The 23669-nt window shown below is 38.0% G+C and overlaps 1 protein-coding gene across 5 annotated transcripts in view; it reads left to right on the top strand.

Moving 5' to 3' along the window:
• The window catches only part of SGK3 (serum/glucocorticoid regulated kinase family member 3), a 60766-nt gene extending 40518 nt beyond the window's left edge, over nucleotides 1-20248 (top strand). For all 5 annotated transcript variants that reach the window (XM_054818651.1, XM_054818654.1, XM_054818653.1 and 2 more), the window contains exons 5-17: nucleotides 765-840; nucleotides 6418-6505; nucleotides 8433-8482; nucleotides 9756-9813; nucleotides 10618-10701; nucleotides 10799-10930; nucleotides 12960-13072; nucleotides 13294-13330; nucleotides 13439-13525; nucleotides 15637-15732; nucleotides 16587-16742; nucleotides 17828-17917; nucleotides 18878-20248. In XM_054818651.1, coding sequence (XP_054674626.1) covers nucleotides 765-840; nucleotides 6418-6505; nucleotides 8433-8482; nucleotides 9756-9813; nucleotides 10618-10701; nucleotides 10799-10930; nucleotides 12960-13072; nucleotides 13294-13330; nucleotides 13439-13525; nucleotides 15637-15732; nucleotides 16587-16742; nucleotides 17828-17917; nucleotides 18878-19048 — 1238 coding nt within the window. In that variant the 3' untranslated portion in view covers nucleotides 19049-20248. The remainder of the gene's footprint in view (nucleotides 1-764; nucleotides 841-6417; nucleotides 6506-8432; nucleotides 8483-9755; nucleotides 9814-10617; nucleotides 10702-10798; nucleotides 10931-12959; nucleotides 13073-13293; nucleotides 13331-13438; nucleotides 13526-15636; nucleotides 15733-16586; nucleotides 16743-17827; nucleotides 17918-18877) is intronic.
• The last annotated feature ends 3421 nt before the right edge of the window (nucleotides 20249-23669 follow it).

The raw sequence follows: 23669 nt of genomic DNA, 5'->3' as shown, positions 1-23669 counted from the left end.
TAATCTATATGTGACAGAAAGAGTCATTGGAATACCTTAAAAGTGAATGCACAAGTTAAATATTATTTTTCCATACAAATTATTTTTTATATGAGTAATGAAAGATATGATTATTCTGGTTTACACTTTATTCCATGTTAGAACTCTTTTTCTATTTCAAGTGTATCTTTCCATTTTGCTCAAGAAAAGTTACACGTTCTAAACTTTGGATGAGGGTGGAGATTCTGAGGAATTTTTTTTTTTATGTTAGAGATCATGTCCAAAATGGAGGGGAAAAAAAAGACATTGTATTTAGTTGTCTTAAATGGTTACATCTGAGTGCCTGCTGGCTGGATGAAATTGTGCAACTTACCCACTGCCATATGTATATTATGGAAATGTGCTGCTTGGTGGGACTGTTTGTGTAAAAACTTGACTTGTGCAACTCATGTCAAGTTTTGCTTGTGGCTTTTTTCTGAGTGGAATCGGCTACTGAAGGGCTCACCTGTGCAACAAAGGCTGCACATGTTAGCCCACTGATTACACACTGTTCTTCAAGTGCTTCAGTGCACTTCTAATCCACCTGGCTTCCTATGTTTTCAGGTGGTGTAGCAGAGAAACTGAAACTTGTTCTCTCACCTCACCTGAATGTTTTAAGCTTGTGATTTTCATACACAGAATTGTGAACTAATTTTTCTAACTGCTGTTAAAGTCCTGAAAAACCCTAAATTTGAAAGTAAGTCTTTTTTACAAGCTGACTGATCATTCTAATCTTTTTTTTCCAGATTTCATTAAACAGAGAAGAGCAGGACTGAATGAATTCATTCAGAATTTAGTTAGACAGCCAGAGCTATGCAACCAGTAAGTAGTTTCAGTTCTATTTTATAAGGACTATTTAAAAGACATAAGGTGTCAAATACAAAATTACAAATAAGTACTTTTAACCGGAAAATGTGTTCTGCCTGTTCAGTGCTCTTAAGTATAATAAATAAATGAACTTTAATATAGCTGTTCGTTCCTTCAGGAAAAATCTACAGACTGAACAGTATACAGATGTCTTTGTTTTCTGAAAACTGATCTACAAATAAACTTGCAGGCAATGAATTGATTTTTGGTTCAAGGCGCAGATTCCAGTGTAAACTCTGCTGTAGGGCGGGTGTTTGTTTTGCCAATAGCTTTATTGTTTGAAAGCTCTACTGTCACTTGCTACTATATTGTCCTTCTGTGAGTAAGTCACTGCCTGCATTCTCTTGTTAGAGCAGTTTGTGTCTACTCCAGAATTTGTTTTAAGCCTGTTAACCAAGTAGCTTGCTTGGGTGGTTTGGGATAACCAAGCTGACCTGCCTAAAGCAAATGAATAAGCTTGCACATAAACTGTTGCGTCGGAAGAACTGCAGGTGTGTTAACCTCCATCAGTGGGATGGTGATGAATGAGAGATGGTGATACACTAGAGTCAGCTCCAGTTAAATCTGGAGGATAGCGCTTCTGTGTGTGAACTGATTTGGGGGGTAAACTGCATTTTTCTTTCAGTTTAAATCTATACCTAACCAGTTTAAACTAAATCCATTCAGCTTTCTATGTTACTTCAAAGAGCAAAATGATAAAGCGCTATGTTTGGTTTTAGTATTAATACATATGCTTTGTTTAAATAGCCTATCTGCACAACCTGTGAAATGGCCAGTTTCTTACAGGAAAAAAAATCTAACAGAATATTGCTGCAGTTTGCAGTCAGATTATGATTTTTTCCAACAAATGAAATATTTAATGTCCTATTAATCTGAAATACGTCCTGCCTTTTTTTTTTAAAAAAAGGAGCATTTTATGTACACTTCCTTGTGATAAGTGGGAAAAATTTCAAAACAAAGTCTTTATGGTGGAATAGTTTTCTACTAGAACCAATACTGTGAGGTTTGTGGTCATAGCTGTGGTGTTCTCTGGGAAAGATTAGAAAGCACTTTGAAGTAACTAATTATTGAAAGCTAATCTGTTTTGTTACATTAGGAAAGGATGTTGGTTTTACTTAGCACAATCGCCTTCCCTGTTCAGTATGTCCAAGTACAAAATATTTTGTCTCAAAACATACTATATTTGTTCTCCAGAGGTAAAATGATACTTTTTTTATGCACATCACAAAATTGTGTGCTTAAAAAAAAAAACAACTTCAAATCTACTTGCCTTCATAAATTTTTGTGAGGTTTAAAAATTGTTTTATGCTCAAATGCATCTGTAGCTGAATCTGTTCTTTAACATGGCACTTTGTCTGATCCATTAAAACTAACTTAAACCAGCATGAAGAAATAGGTCTTTTAAGTATTTTGGTGCTGCTGCAAGTGTGTTAAAAAGCTTATTAGGCATAGCTCTACAATAAAAACAAAATAGAGACTGCAGTTGGATTTGTGCTGTTCTCTTTCTCACCCTCAAAGTAACAGTGATTTATGAGGGAGAAAAAGTGAGCCTTTAATTCACAATTCAGTTGAAAAGCATTTAATTTTATAGGAATTTCTGTGTTACTTTTAATAACTGCAAGGTACTTTGTTTTTCTGGAATGAGCTGCTACTTTTTGCAGTGCTTCATTGCAACAAATCATATTAATAATTACATAATCTGTCACCTTTTCCATGTGCCAATCAATGTTATTAATGAAGAAATACCAAAACTTTATAACCGTGGTTGTTTTTAGGGGTGTTTTTGTTGTTGTGTGGTTTTTCATAGTGAGTTTTTTGTGAAATCTGCTAGAAACTACTCAAGGAATATGTGGTAACTGAGTCTTCACAGATAGTCCACGTTCTTGCTTTGTTAGACTGTTTTGCTTTAACGTGCTAATTAAATTTGATATTAGATAAAATAACTTACATTAAGTTAGTACTGTACAAGGAAGACTTAGGGGGTTATGCGTGCTCAACTTTAAGGAAGTTCAACTTCCACTACCTCTTTTAAAAATATGACATCCTGATAATGGTTTCAGTGCTTAAGTCCTACTTAGGAAAACTGTTTGACTAAAAGCTTAAGGATGATTCATGATGATGTCCTCATTTCTGAAAGGGAAGGCACCTGAACATCTGAATTGAAAAGCACAAATGTCAGATTCGGTGTCCAACATAATAATATTTACATTATTCTCTGAAACATGCAACACTTTTTTTCTTTTGTTTTCCTTTTTATTTTTCTTCTTCAGTAGACTTCGTTCTTGGATCTGATGTATTTGTTGAATATTGTATCAAAGCCAAACTTTTCTACTCAATAATAAACTCAACAGAAACCTAATGTGTGTTACAGTGATTAGAGACACCCTGTAATAGTTGATAAGGATTTTCCTGCAATCATTGTCAGGTGGAATACAGGCAGAAGTATATCCTTGGCTTAAACCAAATTGGGAATTAAGTGGACTATCTTCCAAGCTGCATTTACTCAGCTAACTGTATTTGAGAGAGAACTTGCTCTCACGGATAGAATGCAGATGTTGCCAAAAAAATGTCAGAAAGGATAGAGATCTGATAATGTGTCCCCTTGCTGACTGAATAGGAGCTGGGAGTTTGCTACTTGCGAGTCCCTCTAAATCACTGAGCAATTGTTCAAATCGGACTGCTTGCCCCCTCAAATGTAGGTCTTCACTGAAACAGCAATGCATCTAACTGTCTGTCAGAGCATGTCCAAAGAAAATCTGTTTGAATCCAAATGTATAATAGAGAATGCATTAAAGTATCAGTTCTTTAAGTGAGAAGTGGCGTTCTGCATTTATTCCCTAGAAGAAAAGTCAGAGTGACTATATTTTTCTGTTTTCGAAGTCTGATGAATATAAAAATGAATATAAAACCCCTGGACTGTAAGATCTCACAGTCCACGTTGGATTAAGCAAACCTTGCATTGCACTAGTTGTGCTCTTTTAAAATCTTGCTGTACATCATAGCTTTTTGAGCCTTTGGTTTCTGTAAGAAAGATAGCAGTGTTTTACTTCTTGTGTGTGTTAAAAGGTATGTGGAGAAGAGGGAGGAACTGGACACCATTATTTAAAGTATGTCTTAAACATTAAGGTTCTGTTACTGGCAACTAATTTTACTATTTTCATTCAAAATTTGCGTAACTTTTTGGGCTTGTTCGTATTTGTGGGTGTGTCCAAAATTTGTGTGGCTTTATGTTTTTCTGCAGGAAGGCTAATGCAGAACAAGTATCACCAAAGGAACCATATTTAGGCAGAGCTTGACACCCCTTCGTGGATTTCAGAGATAATCCATAAATTAAATTTATCCAGTCAATCATAAAAATCCAGACAAAACCAAGTTTTGCTGGTAGTATTTGCACAACACATATTGAACATTCCTTTTTAAACCGTTTTCTTGATCCTTTTAATTTGATACGTGAGGTTATTTTAGGAATAGTTTCGATGTATTTTAAAATACATTGAGTTAATACATGTGAGCTAATATAGCACAGAAGTCCTACCAATCTAGATAGCATTTTGCATAATGTGCTGCAATCTTGGCTAAGAAATTGGTACATTCAGCTTCTAAATCATGACTTCTTTGCAGTGCTTTTAAAATTACAAATGTGAACAACGTAACATTGATTAGTTATGCTTCTGACTGTCATGTATTGCGGAGACTTTTAATACCCAGCAACTGTACAGCAGCCTTTTACTGTGAATGGATGTTTTTTCCGCTGTGAATTCAGTCATGGACAAAGTTACTATAGTAACTATTTCAGATGTATTACAACATGCTCTATTTAATCAGCCAGTTGTCCAGAATAATTAATACTGAAAGGTAAATAAGGTCTGGGTGTTTTTGTTCTGTCTAGTGAAAAGCATTAACCATAACTTTTTATTCTTGATGTTATGATATCCAAAGATTCTGAAACTTAAATTGTTGCATCATGAGCCAATATTACTACAGTATTCAAACCACAGTGATTTAATTTTTTTTTGTCTTCCTGGGACTCGGGATACAAGACAGACCTTGAAATAAATCAGAATTTGGAGTTCATATAAGATGGGAAGAATTAAACTGAAATGATGGGAAATTGTGTGACCAGTGTTGTTGCTGTACTTTTAAACCTGAAAGGCTGAAGGTAACTGAAACAGATTTCAAATAGAGTGTAGGAATACAGAATGTAAGTGATGGAGACTGGGGGCCTCAGATAGCATAGGACATGAATTAGGTTTAGTAATGCTTATATGAAATACAGGAGCTGGAGAAATGTCAGAAACAGCTCATCTCTTCTGATACTCACTTTACAGAAGTGTGGAACATGAAACGGATTGAAAATAGCAAAGCAAGTATATCTGCTTCTTATATAAAACTACCTATTTCATATATACTGGGGATAAGTTAAAAGAGCAGCTTTATAGTAAGGTAGTGCTTTTCTTGTACTGAATGGCTTATGCAGACTTTTCTATTGCTGGATGCCTTGAGACCTTCCTAAAGAACTTTTATCTCTGAAATTTAGGTAAGATTTCTTCCTTGATAAGCAGGTTGCCTTTTAGTGAACTGAAGGAACTTGAAAGATTCAAGACGTCTTCAAGTGGTATATAGGCTATACGTGATAACCATTTGCTTAGGAATCAATTTTGCCTCACTTGTATTACATTATTCTTTACTCCCTCACTGTGCTGTGGTTAAGAAAGACCTTAGATTCTTTTGAACTTAACTGCTGGGTAAGCCTTGCTTCCTGGGAGCAGGTTCTCAGAATTCTCTTACTTTCCCTGCTTTCTCTCAGTTCTCCTCCCCTAGACCCTGCCAAGACAGAAGCTAGGAATGAATGCTGAAATTAACATGCACCTCCTTAGGTAACGTGGGAAGCTTGTAGCCTCTCTTGTCGGTTCCTGAAGGATAGCGTTTGTGTCCTGCAGCTGACTGCAAGGATTTCTTACGTTGTCTTGTCAGTGCCCAGCTAGAATGCATTCTGAATACAAAATCACCATCTTCCCCTTTAAAGCGAATGGAGACAGGAATGTTACTACTATGTACATCTTGGGACATGCATCTCTCTTTGGGATACAGACCATGTACTTCATTCTCTATTGTGTTATTTCATTAATTTTGGAAAACAAAAAAGTTTTAAACTCTTTAGTTTTTTGAAAGTTGGTTTTGTGGTGGTTGCTAGCCAGTTAAAACTCATGCTTTGGATAGTGTTCTTTTCTCTAATTATTACCTTTTAATCCAGTTCTACAGAGCATTTCCTTATGAAGTCTTCACATACTTTAATATGTCAGGTTTTTGCAAGTGGAAAATTTTATGTACTGTAAGTAACACATTCAACAGTTGAATTATGTTACTATAAAAGCATTTCTTGTACACCGTCCTTAATTACTACAACTTAAATATAAAACTTCGTGATGAGTAACTGCTATGTACGCTGCTGTTTAATCCTATGTTTCCTATAGTTATGACTGAAAATCATGCAGATTATTGGTGTGCTAATGAAGTTAACTGTGTTTCTAGCCCAGATGTCAGAGCATTTCTTCAGATGGATAACCCAAAACACCAGTCGGATCCATCTGAAGATGAAGATGAAAGGAGCAATCGGAAGGTAATAGAACAGTCTTCTAAGTTTTAGCTAGTTGAGGGCAATCTTAGGTGTTTACTGAAAAGTAATGGTTGGTTTCACAGTAAGTCCCCTCTGTACTCTTTTAAACAAATGCGTTCCACTGTGGGTTATAAGATACTTTTCTGTCAGATGTGAACTGCAGGGAGGGGTAAAAGTGATTGCTAGCTTTGTCTTGCTTCTTCCCCACTTGATATATGGGTTAAAGAAACACGGCTTTAGTCCTAGCTTGGCTGTCACAATTTTTGCAGTCTCTTCAAAGGTTCTTGCTAAGAATATCTGGCAAGGAATGGGGAGATTGAATGTTTAATTGTCTTTGCTTGTGTATTGCCTTTTTTAAATAGGGGGAGAAATAGAATTCGTTTTGGGGGGAAAAATGCAGTCTTTCTAGAAGTCACTTGAGTAAGGATGGATTTGATTTCATTTCACATGTAACACTGAGGTCTGAAGCCTCTTTTGTCACAAGAGCCACTACACAGCTAGATGAATTCTCTGAAAATTAATTTATAGCCTCCAGAAAAAAGTGCTGTTTGAAAAAAGGAGTATGTCTAGGAAAGCAGAAGTGCCATATTTAAGCTTGTTTTCTCTATGGCTTCTTGGCATACAGATGTGATCTTAGTACTTCTCTTCTTATTCAGCACCTGTTAAAGATATGAGTTGTCATTTTTGGTTTGTGTGTGATCCACAGCAGACTTGCTGTTTTCTAAAAGTTTCTCTTCCAAAGATGCCAGTCTTTGGTGCTTTTTTTAAGTGCTTGACAGCACTGTGAGCATGCAGCAAAATTCTGATTTAAAATACCAGTTTCCTCCTCCTTTGCAAGGTATTTTAAATAATATGGAATGATCTAAACCTTCTGTGGAAAACAAATGATGTGTCATGCCACATAGGAAGAGAGCTGATGCATAGTGACCTGGACCATACTTTTTGATAGAAAATTCACGTTCTCATAGTTATTCTAAGTGTTGAAGCTGAAGAATAAGGAACAAAAATAAGCCCTTAAGAACAGAAAAATCTTAAAACTTGTACCTTTTTTAAAAACTGTCCGGTACCATTGTGTGATTGGCTCCTATTAGTGAATAGTAACATCCAGCGCTGCTGTCAGGGCATTCTCTGCTTCTCTAGGAGTCCTGGTTTTGTGATGCCTCCTAGCCTGTCCCCAAGCAACTTGTATTTGAATGCAGTTTATCCTTCTCTGATAAAGTCCAAAACCATGACGAAGGTAAATACTGCTTTTTAAATCAAAAACAAAATGGAGAAAACTACCTAAATGACAGCAGCTTCCTCCTCTCCCTGTAATTTACAAATTCTGTCTGCATGTGTGCTGGTAAGATTTGTGCCATTTCTGGAATTTGAGTTAACCTTTAATGTCAGGATAGAAAAGGTTGGTAATGTTTTTCTTGGGCTGGGGAGAATGTTCACTTTTGGTTTCGTGGGTTGTTTTGGTTTTTGGATTTTTTTTTAAGCACCGTGTCTTTCATTAATTACTCTTGCATAAACAGTGTGGTTTCATATTATGTTATTGGTAAGATCTTGGAAAATTTAGAATAAAAGGTAGAAAATTTCTTCCTAGAGCAAGTACAGAAAGGGTTATGTTCTGGATGAGGAACAAGTTGTTTGTTGAAACGCTCTTAAACTTCTGTTCCTATCTTGTCCTCTGTGTCTGGACACAATTATTTTATTACCTTCATCTTTGTGATATGTGTAGAAATAATTTGTGACAAGGTGATGATGGCCAGATATTTCAACTGACAGAGTTTCCAATCTGGATGTCAGATATCTTTAAAAATCTAATGTAACAAGCGTGAAGGTATGGATTGAGCAAATTAGTAGAGTGTTTTGGAGTTATTGTTGGTCGAAATATAAGAGAGAATTAAAAAAAAAAACCTAACAACCTTTTTGTCTCTCCCAACAGTTAAACTCTACCTCACAAAATATCAACTTGGGACCATCTGGAAATCCTCAGTAGGTTTCAATTAAATTGAATCAAACTGTAATTCAATGAATGTAAAATTTTTGTTTTAATGAAATTTTATGAAAATTAATTTTAAAGCCTGAAAAATTAGTCTAAGTGTAATTGTTAATAGTATGAAAAGTTGTTTGGATATACGCCTTTACTTGTTGATTTGGACTGCTCATGAGGAAGCAAAACACTGAATCCTGTGCTACATAAACAACCACTTCTAAAACATTTTTTCCTTTTCACCTTCAGATTTTGTCAGTCTGCTATCCTTTTACTTAAGGATGCTGTAGCAAAGATGACCTCTGTCTTGGGACTGGTCGCACAACTGTTTTAATGCATGGTAAAGGAGCCGCTTGCCTTGTTGATAGTACAGACCTAGCTCCTGCAGTCATAACTTGCTTCTCTATTTGGTGTCTTCTGTAGAGTTTCTGTTCTCAGTTCTGTGTGAATCTCTGTTTTTCTCATCTAGGAGATGACTACTATTTTGGTTTTGCTTTCCTCACAGATTTGTTCAGGGCTAATAGGAGGAAATGCTTAATAGATTGCAGTAAAATGAAATTTAAGAGTACTTCCCTTGAGGGGCAATAAATGGAGAGGTGTATGGTGATGTAACTGTTGTTTTGGAATTTGAAAACATGGATAGTTGTTTTGCTGACAAAAATATCTCTACATTGTATTTAGGAAAAAGTGAGGGAATCCTGGGAAATAACTGAAAGGAGTGGTGATGTGGGAAGTGGAAAAACTGAGTGTGAGTTCACATGTACACTCACAGAAGAGGAAGGTGTTAGGGCCTCCCTCCTCGCTGTAATTTAAAATGAGAGGAATGGATGGAGAGAAGAATGGGATAAGCAAAGAGAGAACAGATAGCGAACTTGGTCCATCCTTCCCTCATGTAAGTGTGAGAATCCATTTGAGAAATAAGCTCTAGGAAAAGTCACGGGGAAATGGAGACTTAAAAATTCAAAGAAACTAGACTATGGAGAAGAAAAGAACAGTCTTGCTCCTCCTTTACGTCTTAAACTTAGAAAATAAAATAAAGGATGCAACCTGAACACTTTCCCTGGAGGAAAATGAAATTGCAAAATGAAGAGGAGTCATCGTCTCCAAAGGAAGGTCTGCAGAAGTCTAGGTGTTGAGTGGAATGAAGAATAAAGGAGGGTGCTAACAGACCATTCTTCTTGCGTTACAACTCAAGTGCTACCCTAGACTGCTGTACAGCTCTAAAGCTTGTAATTTCTATCCAGGTGACCCGTCTCCTTCCTAAATATCTTTCAGTGCTAAACCAACAGACTTTGATTTCCTGAAAGTTATTGGGAAAGGCAGCTTTGGCAAGGTGAGCTTTCTTATTACTGTGTCCTATCCTGGTGCAGGGATGCTAGCCAGTGTCTGGTTCATAGTGACTGTTGGCTAGACTTGGCCAGAGGTTTTGGAAGTGGTATCAGTCTAGGGTGGCACGTAAACTCTTGTATCAGATCCCCGTTGCTGCTTCTTTATAGTCCTGCCATTTTTTTCCCTGGTGTGGCAACTGGCTGCCTGGGTCACTTGTTGGGAGTAACAAAAGGGAGTGTTTCCCTTTCTTGTTAAGAGCAATAGGGATCCTCTGTTTCCCCCAGAGAGGAAGGGAGGTACCTTTGTGCTTATGCAGCAGCTGGAGTACAAATCGTGCGTTTCCCTTTGTGGGAATGGACTGTTTTCTCAAACCCCTAATGGTATGGAGCAGTGTGAGCAACAGCCCATTGAAAAGGGACTTAAATACTGATACTCTACAAAGATACAACAGAGAATCCCTCTTGAAATCTTTGTTTTCAGGTTATTTTTCAAGTTGTTGTTTTCCACTAAATTATCTTCAAAGCTTACAAAACCAGCTGAAATTGATCTTGATAGAGATTCAGCAGGTCCTGGAAAATAAATGTTATAATTCAGTCTTTCACGATACCACTATCACAACAGATTTTACTGAACTGTAAGCTCACTCTATTGGTGATTATATTGTTGATTGACTATATTAAAAGCAAAGAAACGTCATTGTGGAAAAAATAGCACAAACACATTTCAGTTATGCTGAAATTATGAAAATATTATTAATAGAATGTGAACTGTAACAGTCACATTTCTTCATTTGTTTTGAATTTCACAGGTTCTTCTTGCAAAACGAAAACTGGATGGGAAATACTACGCTGTCAAAGTGCTGCAGAAAAAAATTGTTCTTAATAGGAAAGAGGTGAAGAGAAATATTCTTTCTCCACCGACCTCCCTTCCTCTTTCCCTTAATTACAAAGTCATTCCTGTTTACTTATTGATCTTTTGCTTCCTTGCAGCAAAAACATATTATGGCTGAGCGTAACGTGCTTTTGAAAAATGTGAAGCATCCATTTTTGGTTGGATTACATTACTCATTCCAAACAGTGGAAAAGCTTTACTTTGTCCTGGATTTTGTTAATGGAGGAGAGGTATGTGGTGGTTGTGTTTGGATTTGAGTCTCTCTCTTTTGCTAATTCTAGGTGGGAGGAAGGAAATGATCCTTTACAATGGGCTGTGACCAGTATTCTCCCAGTTTTGAAAATCCTATTATTTGCTGTAACTACAGACTTCTGTAGCCAAAAGGACCCTGTTCCTCTTCTTATTGACAACTTTAATTCCAAATTTATTCATGGTTGTCAGATACAAATACTGTATTTCACAGTTACATAAATGTACTTTTATGAATTAAGATTATGTTGACATTTTTCACCATGTAAAACTGTCCTTTCCTCTTGCATTGGCATTAGCTGAGATGCTAGTATTTCAAATGCAGAAGGAAACTAGCAACTGAATTGACAATTGATACTATTGGGATCCTAGGGATTATTCTGTAGCTTCCTGTGGTCTAATTACTTCTTGCCAAATAGCTTTATCCTCAGGATTCTTTGCCTTGAAGTGATGCTATTGAATCTGAGGAGCCATTAAGTAACTTGGGGGAAAGCTTGTGAAAGAAATGGAGAAAGCTTGTGTATGTTTAAATATACTTGTGGAGCAGTTTGCCTTCAGCTAGGGATCTGTTGCTTTTCAAAGTACCCAGTACTTCCAGGAATGCTCAAGAAACTCAGTATAAACTGGTTGAATAGTCAATACACATGAGAAGGGTATAAAATGTTGCTTCCATTCCTTCAAAAGGTTTTGTGGAAAATCAAGGGTCTCACAGACTAATAATATCTGGACCTATCTAGGAAATTAGTTGTGATTTGAAGAAAAGTGTAGTGAAAAACTATTGTATGAATGGAACTATCCAACATACATGTTTTAAAGAAGAGCTATATGTCTTGTCACTTGCTGTGTTTTCAATTTGGTAATTTATTGGTGTAAAATGTACACATTTCAGAAGGTGCTTAGAACAGGAAAGAAAGATGAGACAGGATACTGTTGTAGATGATAAAACTCTGGTAGCTGGAAGAGCACAGGAGAAGGGGTAGAACTTAAATAGTTTATTTTGGCATATCTCAAGGCTTCCTATTATGTCACTGCAGCTGAATATACACAGACAAGTGAAAAGTATATTGAATAAACCAGGATGAGATATGAACTGGGGTGGTATACATTAGTTCATATTCATATGGCCTGCTGTCAGTATTTATGATGCTCTTAGAGCTGGCATTCTGGCCCCTTTAAGTGTCAGAGTTGGGACAAGATGGGCCTTTCTCTTGTCTAATGTATTGTCATCTTACTTAGATGGTATTAACAAACTCCTGATTTGTTCTACTCTGAATTCCTGGCCAGAGCTTTGTTTGGCATTCTTCCAGGCAAACTAAAATATAGTTCAAAACAGCTTCCAAATTTTAATGAAGTGCTTGGAAAGCTCTGGTAGCTTTTCGTATTTTTTCCCAAACTTCGTAGGCAGAAAACAGAAAATTTCCATTTTCTTAAAACATTTTAGAAGTTGAATGGGTAGTATAACTTCATCTGTGTGTTTATGATTTAATCTTTGGCTAGACTTCCATATCTGCTCAAACTGTTTCCAGCCAGACAGCTCTCTCTAGTTGAGAGAATTTGTGGATCAGCTTGGAATATGCATCTCCTGCAGTGATCTACATCTAGGTGATTTCAGAATACAATTATATAAATGCTTATATACAAAACTTTGAATGCAAACCTATACAGAAATGCTGGATGACACCAGTTTATATTCTGGTAGGAGGCTATCTTGCATGATTTAATCTTGCCAATCTCTATTCACAGCTTAGTGGTTTACTCCAGTTCTTTTTGACTAATCGTGGTTTTAAAGGAATGGGGTTTTATTGTGCTTGAGTTACCTATCCATTTCTGAGCTACAAAAGGGAGGAAAGGAATGACAATCATGCAGCAAAACCAATTATATTTCATTCCACAATTAAAAAAAAAAAAGTGGACAGCTAAATAAAATTACTTTTTACTGTTAAAATTACATGTTATTAACCTGGGGGTTTTTGTGTGTAATGTTCTTATTTACTATTTGCATATTTACAGCTGTTCTTTCACTTACAAAGAGAACGTTCCTTTCCTGAGCACAGAGCCAGATTTTATGCTGCTGAAATAGCCAGTGCACTGGGCTACTTACACTCCATAAATATAGTGTACAGGTAAGTTTCTGAAATGTATCCTTGTCCTGCAGAAGTTCAAAATAGGACAAATTACTGATTAAAAACCACAATGTGAAATCATCTTATGGGAAACTCGAACATAACAATTTCAATTTCACCAAAACCTGAAGCTTTCAGCTGAAAAGCAAAAGTCCTTGACTCTGAAGCTCTTTTGTTGGTGACTGCTGTTTTGAATTAACATGATTATTTTTTTGAAATAGGGATTTAAAACCAGAAAACATTCTCCTAGATTCACTAGTAAGTATGCAACGTTATTTTGTTTTCCGTGTTCTCCAACAAAATTGACACTTATGTGTATCCACGTGTTGATGATGTTCTTTAAAAATACGACTCTCTCTTAAACAGGGTCATGTTGTGTTGACAGACTTTGGACTTTGTAAAGAAGGGATTGCAAGTTCTGATACCACTGCAACTTTTTGTGGAACACCAGAAGTATGTTGACAACTTTTGTGGGTTTTTGACTAGTCATTGACCATTGATTATAATTAATATTTATATAACTGGAAGATCAAATATTCCATGTTGTACTGTGGGAGATTTGCATTCTTTCAATAAGCTCTTCCGTGAAACCAAACCAAAGACAAGCTTTCTGCAGATCTGTTCTTTGTCCTTTTGTCTCCTACTTAACTACCCACATCCCTATAATTCATGTCTGTCCTCCTCCTTTTTCCCAGCCCTTTTCAAACATTCTGTTCCTCCCATGTCCCCTAACTGCTGGCTAGACACAGGACAGTTAGCTTGTGTAAAAGCTGCAACAGATTTGCCAATATGAATCTACTTACCGTATTCTGCCACTGATTTTTAGTAAGTTTATAAGGACTTAATATCTGTGAGTCTTGAGCAAAGTTTGCATATGCATGAAACTGAACTTGCTGACTTGAGTTTATTCAACTCTGTCTCTTTTCACTAAGAAAACTAGGCTGGAAAACTCAGAACCTGGAAGTCTTGAACGCCTGTGCAGGATTCACTGAAATGCCAGGAGTAGTGGCTTTGATAATTTGATAAACATACTTTAAATTATAGAAGAGGCCTTTGAAGGCAGTGAAGGATGAGTGGGGAGTAGTATTTAGCTGAAACATTTGAACTCAAAAAAAAAAAAAAAGGCAAGTGGCAACATATAACAATTTATCCTAGTTATGATCAGAGTAGGAATCTGTAAAGCTGAGTGATAAATGTGAGATAAAACAACACTTGTTGAATATTTTGGAAAGTTCAAAGGACAATTTATAGAACACTAGTAACTCTGGATCTGTTTGAGAAAATATGTGGGGTTTTTACCATGTTCAGAAGCTTAGTCTTCAGACTTACCTTGGACTTGCACAAATGGCAACATAAGAGGATGCTAATGCTGTTGCTTCACATGAGTCTTTTAAAATATCAAGACTGAACATAGCAGTTGTGTATTAGCCTTTGTAATCCAAGATTTAGATTCAAATCTTTCATGATCCTGCTAAAATCATAATGATCTTCCTAGTGTTTCGAAACACTGAGTCGAATGACTTGGTGAGTTCCAACACCTAAAAAGCTCAAAGGAGGTTCTGAAAGGCTACAAAAAGCTTAAGCAGTTGAGTTCAAAATACTTCAGCTGCTTTTCATACTTTTTCAGAGTCATCTATAGAGAAATGAGGTCCAGGGCACGCACAGACACAGAAAGTTTGAGAAAGACTGATGTAATTAAACTGAGTTTCAGTCTGTGCCTTGTCTGACAACACTATCATCTATTTGTAAATTAAATGCCAGAATTTGGATACTAGAATATTAGAAGTGAGCATCCTCTTGTTTTGAGAGGTTAGAATCTGTATGCTGTAGATGAGGACTGAGAGGGTGATCATTCAGCTGTAGCAATTTTATATTACATATTCACAAAGAATAGTCTTGTATTATGAAGTGGCTGTCCTTGTGCTGCAGTGTTGGTAAGCTCTGAGATGCTGAGTAGATTTCTTGCAAGGCAGATGGAAACCAGTTAGCATTGTCATTCAGTGTTCAGTGGGATCAGATGTTTATCACAAATCAGTCAAGTGATACCTATTTGATAAGAATCTCTAATTTAGCAAGTTGCAATTCATGCCCTCATTGAGATTTACAGTGAAACTGAATATAGGTCACACAATTTCTCAGTAATGATAGATTTGAAGCAGAATTAAGATCTTCTCCTTTCATTTGTGTGTACTGGATGGGGAGCATACAGACTAAGGATGGCAAAATAGGCATGACTAGTAGCGAGCTTGTGGAGAGATGTTGCCTCTGCAACAGTGCAGTAACCTATCTGAAATGTATAATAGAGGTGGCAAAGTAGTTTGGCAAAACAATAGTGTGTGGGAGGTATTGTTGCAATTGGGAAAACAGCTGTCCTACTTGGTAAATGACCAGATGATGACAAAGTATTTGCCAGATTTGTTGACAGACAAGATAAATACTTAGCAGTCTTAAAATTGCTATGAAGCAACTTTTCCTGAAGGTGTTTACTGTGATGTGACTAAAACCTAGGTTTTATTCTTGCTAGCCTAATGCTCTAAAATACTTCTTTTTTTTTTTTATTGTAGTATCTTGCACCAGAAGTCATTAAAAAGCAGCCCTATGACAACACAGTAGACTGGTGGTGCCTTGGTGCAGTTCTTTATGAAATGCTTTATGGGCTGGTATGTACTTAATATGTGGGGGGCAGGGGTTGCTCCTCCCTCTTCTCCCCCTTTATCTGAAGCAACCCTGGAGTGTTGTTAAAGATGCTAACCTTTGCAAAATATTGAAATATTCCACTTAAATGGATGAACAGTTTGTCTTATACTTAACATAGTACCTGTTTTTCTCTTCTGGATTTTGCATTACCTCTTGGTGTCTAAAATTTTGCTTTCCAGTGAACTGCTGGACATCAACTCCAATGAAGACAAGTAGTCATCAGTTTGAGGGAATGTGAGAATAAACTGAATCAACAGTGATAATACCCAATAAAAAAACCCAACTTATAAGTGAAATTTTGCCAAATAGTGGCATAAATAAAATGAAAATACTTTTTTTTTTTTACTTAGGTCTCCCAGAATCTCTCCTAGCTTTTTCATGTCTTGAAGCAGCATTAAAACAAAAAAATCCTACTGTGCTTCTCCTAATCATATGTAATCACTCCAGTAACAATCTGTTCTGTTAGTTTTCTTGAGTTTTATCTCCTCCCATAGGACCTTAAATAGGGAAATAGATTTGTGTTTGTTCCCCACTTTCATGTTCTTTTCAGGCAAGTTCAATGGGAACTTTGAAGCTGGAAGGCATCTATGGCTACTTCTAAGTGTGAGAACATGTTAGGAGAAGAGGAGGTGGGTGGGGAACCTATCAAGTGTAAAGATCTGGCAATGGTGATGACTGAATTAGAAGTTAGCAGTGCTTAACAGGTAGATTGCTTCTTCACTGCTGGCAGTTTGTATTTCTTAGAGTCATTTACTGATCCACACACATGTAACAATGTCACAGGTGGCTTCAAATTCATGTATAACTTTTTTTTTAGCCTCCTTTTTACTGCCGTGATGTTGCTGAGATGTATGAGAATATTCTCCATAAACCCCTAGTTCTGCGCCCAGGAATCAGTCTTACAGCCTGGTCTATTCTGGAAGAACTTTTGGAGAAAGATCGGCAAAGCAGACTTGGAGCAAGGGAAGATTTTGTATGTAATGTCTTAATTTATCAAGCCCTACTTCATTTAAAGGGTCATCACTAAATGTATATGCACAGCACAGGTTTAATAGTTGGAGATAAAGATTGCTCCATTATGTCTGTCTCTGTTTTCCTCCTCTTTATTTCTTTGTTAAAGACACCAGTGTGGCCAGTCCCTGAAAGTTGTTGGGGACAGGAGAGAGATGATTGTTGTGGAAATATTTTGAGCTTGGTTGCTGCTGCACCTGCCAGTAAAGGAAACAATTCCTGTTGTAGTTATCACTAAGGTGAATGAAGGGTAGGTTTCATTCTTAGTAGTGAAACTGGGAAATAATCAAAAGGAAAGGCAATTTTCTGGCAATGACAGTTTAACTACATGAAAACCAGTCTTCAGATAGAGGAACACAAGTACCATGCAAACAGCAGCTCTTTTAGCCTTAAAATCATGGCAAATGTTTTCCTAGGGTAACCACAAAAACTTTGTTTGCAAGAAGGTGATATGACAAAGTATAGATGTCTTCAAAACTGTGCCATGAGGAATGATGTAGAAGGACTTCTTCCATCCATTAATTGTGAGATCTTCATAGTCTTCTGTTTGCAGCTGTAACGTTAGGTAGTCTGTTGACCTTGTAACAGAGCATTTAGACTAGATATCGTACTTTTCTCACAGTGTGGAACAGGATGAAAGGACGGTAGCATCTAGCATAGCTGTTTGTGGCTTCATAACTATTAAGCGTATTGCAGAGTTGTTGAAGCAGCCACTTCTCAGACAATAATCTGCTTTACAGAAACTAACAAAACTTTAAGGCAGGAGCAGAGATCCTAACAGAAAACATTCTTATTCTGTGGTACACTTCAAGGTGGTTGATTTTAAGGCTTAAAAGCAGAAAATACAATCTTAAAAGGAAACCAGTCTGTAGAGGCAGGTTAACAACTTTTAATTGCTGTTTTTACCAACTGCAGCTTTTATTGCAAAGTAAACTGTGAATAAACAAACTGATGGAGGACTTGACTGCCTTATGTGCATGCAGTCTGAAGTAGTATTTACACAGGATGGATTTCTGAAATATCTAAAATCTTTATTCCTTACTGCAGCTTGAAATTCAAAAGCACCCGTTCTTTGAATCTCTCAGCTGGACTGATCTTCTTCAGAAGAAGATTCCGCCACCGTTTAATCCTAATGTGGTAGGTGCCATGTGCTGTTTTAGTTCATACCTGCCAAATTTCTGCCTTCGAGGGCTCATCTATTTGCAAAGATTATTTGTTTCAGAATGGTGAAGAATGGGAACACCCCCAGAGCTGACTGGCCTTATGAGCAGTCGCACTTTTGAGCAGTGATGCTGTCTTTATTTAAAACTCAGTTTGACGTATCACTGCTCATTCCTGTCTGTCAGTTTTTGTGGAGTCTGAAGACCAAAGAAGAAAATACAGAGAGCCCCTTTATTTAAAGACTTTCCAAAAGACCAATTTCCTGCTTTTTTTGTAGTTATTAAGCAGTAGTTGCAGCTTTTCTTTGTCCTCCCATCAGTTTAAACTTTGTCAACCTGTGACTGCTTGTCCAAAAACTCAGGAGGGGGCAGTGGGGCGGAAGGCCTTCCTAAAGTCACATCAGAGCATCACCTTTGGTCGAGTCTGTGATTGTGCAGTGAGGAAGCCTTAGCTGTCTTCTCTCTGTGACTAAATACTACTATGATTTAGTTCTTAAGTGTCTTACTGGGGAAACTGATTTATCATAACAGTACTGTTGCTAGATGGAAAAGGGAGAAACAATTTGATGTGATTTGGGGGGAGGGGTTTGGTAGCTCTTGGGTTTTAGGGTTGATTTTATTTTTGTTTGGGGGTTGGGGGTTTTTTTGCATCTTCCTAACAGTCATTGAAGAAAGAGACATTTCTTCGTATTTCTTGGGTTTATCAGATCATAAAGGTGTGTAGGCTTTGGCCTGAACTCCAGCCTAAAAAAACCAGGCAGGCTTTTAATAGCTATTTTCAGGGATGCTGTAGTGTGTTTCCTTAAATTCCCTGTACTTAAATGGGAAAGAATGACATAAAGTAGATAACCTCAAGAGTAAAATTTGAAATCTGAAGGACAAGCACAAGTTTAAAACACAGTATTTATATGACAACTGATAGATCTTTGTTTTCTAGGTTGGACCAGATGATATTGGGAATTTTGATGCAGTGTTTACAGAAGAAATGGTCCCATACTCGGTTTGCGTTTCTTCCGATTACAACATCGTTAATGCCAGTGTCCTAGAGGCGGATGATGCATTTGTTGGATTTTCTTATGCACCACCCTCTGAAGATATGTTTTCCTAGGAAGTTAGAAGCCAACAGGAAGTCTTGGGGTGAACTGAAATGTTAGGGTTATGGACACATTCCAAAATAGTGTAACTAGTGCCTCGTTTTTGTATGTAGGTTTGAAACCTATGAACAAACTTTCTCTGCTGTATAGGAGGAATTTGGGCATTTTGGATGGCTTTCTTTGGGGTTTGAACTGTTTGTTCCTGCTGCAGAAAATATTTTTTAAAATCTTTAAAAAGTGTTCTCTACGTATTTTTTAAGCAAAGACACTGACTGTTCTCCTCAATCCCTTCAAGTTTACATTCATACCTATCTAAGATTTGGCTGGCACAAACAGCAGCAAATTTAGTAAATTTATAAATGCTTTTGTACCTATTTACAGTGACTTTGTGCTTGAATTGTAACTATGCAAATTGTCTTTTGTATATCCTGGTTTAAAAAAGGTAAATGTTTTCCCTGTTATATCAGTTTGAAATATATGTTAATTTACCTGTCAGCACTTAAATGAGGTGTTAATATAAGTGAAGACCAAGATTCTTAAAGGACTTCTACAGAATGAAAAGTTGGTCATGTAAAACTGGATTGTTGCGCTTGCTGAAGTACCCGTTCACTCCACTGATTATCTGAGGTATGGGCGAATTACTCAAAGCAAGGATGGAACAAATTAGCTGGATTGATTTGATAGCATTACTGATCAGGTGTTCTACTTTTTCTTCTTGAGATAAATACATCTATATTTCAACTACTTAAAAACATTTTTCCAAAGATACAATATGCAATAATCACTGTTACTTTAAAAGGCTACCTTGCTTTGACCTTTCGGGGGTGGGTGGTGAGGGGATCATGCCAAATATTAGGGATTTTTCTCACGGATTTATAGTTTGAAACACTAATATGTTCCAAACTGATTGTATTTCAACATGCATAGCTACTCGTCTTTGTGTTCTGGTTTGCACCATTTTTAAAATCTTCACTTGCTATTAGGGGGAAAAAAAATGTAAATTACGCTGATAATTTTAAAAATGTGAAAAGCTATTGTATTTCTCATAACATACACGTGTATGGACAAACTGATAATTCTGATCAATTTCTGTTTAAGGAAATTTTTTTTAAACAATGCAAAAATTGACTGCAGTTACAGTGTATAAAGGCCTGTCACGGTAGTAGTTATATATATTACTTGTAAATAACAACTTATTTTTGTCTGTTCAAAAATGTTCCGTGTTTTTTGTTCATAAATACATTCAGTTAAATGCCTTGATTTGAGAGGCCTGATAAGACACTGATGAGTAGCCAGAGTTAGATAAATGCCAATATCTCAATAGTCTCATTTTTGACAAAATAACTAGCTAAGAGAAATGCTATCTATATTGCATCAAGATCAGTTAAAAATTGAGAGTATTGGGAAAATGAGTGTATCAAATCATAATTCTTTTGAAATTAATGTTGTGTCAACAGTGAAACATTAGACAAGTGGAAACTAAAACAGGATTCCTTGCTTATCTCAAGGAGTCTCTCCTATAGCACTGTCTTCTGCATGGTGCTTGAGTGATGCTGAGCAGCTGCTACGTGAGGAGTTGGAAGTAGTGGCTGGGTAAAAGAAGTAAAAATTGACATTGGCATGGAAGGGAAGAAAGAACTGTCACCTGTGGGAGCGGACTGGTGGCTTGGCACTCATTTTCCGTAGTGCCGTACTTTGGAAATAGCTATGCAGCTTTTCAGGGCAACCAGCAACTACATGAATCCTGTCCTTGCAGTTGTAATCATTTGGAAGTAACAGCTTTATCCTTTTTCTTTTTTTAACATATGTCTTTCTGATGGACCAGAAAGCAGAAATTGATGGTAAGAAAGGAAGTATCCATTCTTATACTGAATTTTTACTCTCTCTACTCCTGATTGTGGGCTACTGTAAGACCCTTCTCTTTATGGCAAGGAAGTACATACTGTAGCTGCTTTCTGCTTCCTCAGCAAGGACAGTGCTGTAGAGATGAGGAGAGTGGATACTGCAGAAGTTGTTGCTGTGGGCGCTAGCCACCCCTTTTAGTTTGTCTTGTGTTTCCAAGATGTTCATACCTAGCTGCCTGTCTGGGTGAGGGCTTTTGGTTTTTCTTTTTTATTTTAAAAAATAAAAAGATGGCAGTGGTAGTTGAAGTTATTTCTGAGAGAGCAGCTTAATAATTGCTTATTAAGCTTTTTCCTTCAGCAATCTCTGCCTTTTTGGTGAAGTGTGAATGTGTTAAACATACCACTTGCAGTATTTAAGTTCACTTTGTTTCTTCTACTATAAGTTCATATTGTGAAATGCCTCCATGGATCAGGAGGTCTAAAGATAACAGACTGTACAGAAGCAAGCAGTAAACCCTCTTCATGGTACTTCAGTACCCAGTGGTCTCATTCTGCATTTCTCTGCGTTTATGATGCTGGTTTTCATAGACAGATGGCAAGGTTCAGAGTGTGGCAGCCCCTTCACCCATGCTGAGCTGGGAAGTGAAATCTGAAGCACTAAGTGTGGTAAATCCTCAACAGGAGATGGTCGAAGAACCTACACAGGAACCACCTGTGGTACTCCCTTTCTATTTTGGCAGATACCTAATAAAGGGAGGTAAAAGTTTGTTGTGGGGTTTTTTTTTTTTTTTTTTTTTTTTTTTGTGACTAATGCAGGGGGTTTTGCCTGTCTGTAGCAAAGGGGGTTGTTCCTCCTGGAGAGGTGCAGCTGAGCCCGTGAGGCGCAGGCCTTCTCTACTGGTGCTGTGGAAGCAAAGGAATGGTGCCACCTTTATGCTCTCCCATCTTTTGGCCTAGGAGGAGAGTGAGAGACACAAGATGCACAGATGGAAATGCATGGCAGTTGTAAAAACATGAACTGAACTATGACAGAAAAAGAGCATTCAGAGGTGCTGCCCTGGGAGGTAAGTTTGCAGATGGCTGGCATGCTAAAGACAGCACTTAAATATGCAATATTTATTAATAAAAGAGAGAAAATGGTTTTACAAATGTTGTCTTTTAGTACTTGCTTATGCTGTCAGTACTTGCTTATAGGGACCTGGCTCAGACTGTGTCTCCAGTAAAGTGAAGGCAGTGCACTCCACAGGCGCCGTGTATTTAATGGGGCAGAGTCAGCCAGAAGCAGTGGCGGCTGATGTGCTTGTGCAGCTGCGGGTAACGGCTGGCCTTGAGTTTTACCTCGCTAAGGCGCGGAGGGAGTTGTTTTCCACATGCACCTGGTAGCAGTGGCCTGGAGAGGCCGAGCCGCGTGAGGCAGGCGGCTCCGGGCCGAGAGGGAGCTGTGGCGCCTTTCCCCCCTGGGCCGCGCGGTGCCGCTGGCTCAGGCCTGTCCCCGAGCCCGCTGAGGGGCGGTGGCTGCCGGCTGAGGGGGTGAGGGAGCGGCACCGGTAGCCCTTTCTTGCGGCTGTCGAGCCCTTCGCTACCGCTTCGTAAATCGTCCCGTTCACGTCTCCTGCGGGCACACCAGCGGCCTCGTAGGGAAAAGGCGTCGCGGCCCGTCTCCCTGCTGGGTGTTGCTGCCGCCACAGCAGTGCTGAAGAGCGGCGCGTAGCAACCCTGGAGAATATTTTGGGGAGAGCGCTGGTGAGGTTTGTGAGGAATGGGTGCAGATGGCAGGAGCGTGAAGGCAGGAGAGCGGTGTTGGGTGCCATGCATGTCACGCTGGAGCGTGGCTGAGTGGGGTTAGCTGGCTGTGGGCTCACCAATGAGTACGGGCACCCAGGCAGTGCATCTAGTCAGACTTTATTTTTTTGAAGCTTAGGCAATGACAGTGTTCAGTGCACAATGACCTGGGCCATAGCTTTGTCCTTCCTAATCGTGTTTGGTGTCCCTTTCTTCTAGCCTGGGGAACACAGGGTCCAGGGAGATAGGATGGATCTGTGTGTTTGTGTTTCTTTAACCCCTTCTTGCTCAAGATTTCAGGGGATGGAGCAGTAATCGGGTAGGAGTAATCCTCAAGAAGCTAAAAAAAAAACCCCAACAACCCCTACTATAAATCCTCTTTGAACTTGTGCTTAAATTTTGATACTCCACACACTAAACACATCTACTAGCCCACAGCATACAGTTCTCAGATGAGAGGGTTACATTGCTGCCACACAAGTGTTGCACGGGTATCCAGTTACTGCTCTCGGATGTTCATCTGTTTGTCCTCCAAAGCCAGTTCTGTGAACTCCTACAAGGGATCCTTCACACGCTATGAGCTTGGCTTCCTCATCATCCCAGTAATTCTGTGTCTTTTCCTTTACCAGGTAGCTAGATCTATTTTTGAAGATTTAAGTGGTATTTCCTATTGGTCATCTACAGAGACAACAAAGGACACTTGATAGAAGAAAATCTGTAAGACAGTAAAACAGATATGTATGTACAAAATACCATATTTTGGCCTTAGCAATTCTCCCTCTAAATTCAGCAAAGTAGTGCTTCATGGTACAAGATTCTACTTTAAAAAAATAAAATGCAGAGTTGTGCATAATACACAATGAAAACAGCACTGAAGAGCATGGTCAGCCTCCAAACCGAAACTGTAGTTGTGAAAGTTTTGGCTATGGGAATCAGACTTGGTCTTCTGTGTATATGGATGGAAATAAGTATTTGCAAGATCAACACCTTAAGTGGGTGCTACAGGAGG

This window comes from Grus americana, chromosome 2, assembly GCF_028858705.1.
Source record: "Grus americana isolate bGruAme1 chromosome 2, bGruAme1.mat, whole genome shotgun sequence".
NCBI classification, from domain to species: domain Eukaryota; kingdom Metazoa; phylum Chordata; class Aves; order Gruiformes; family Gruidae; genus Grus; species Grus americana.
The sequence above is the reverse complement of the archived record's forward strand: the minus strand, read 5'-3'. Positions and strand labels throughout refer to the sequence as shown.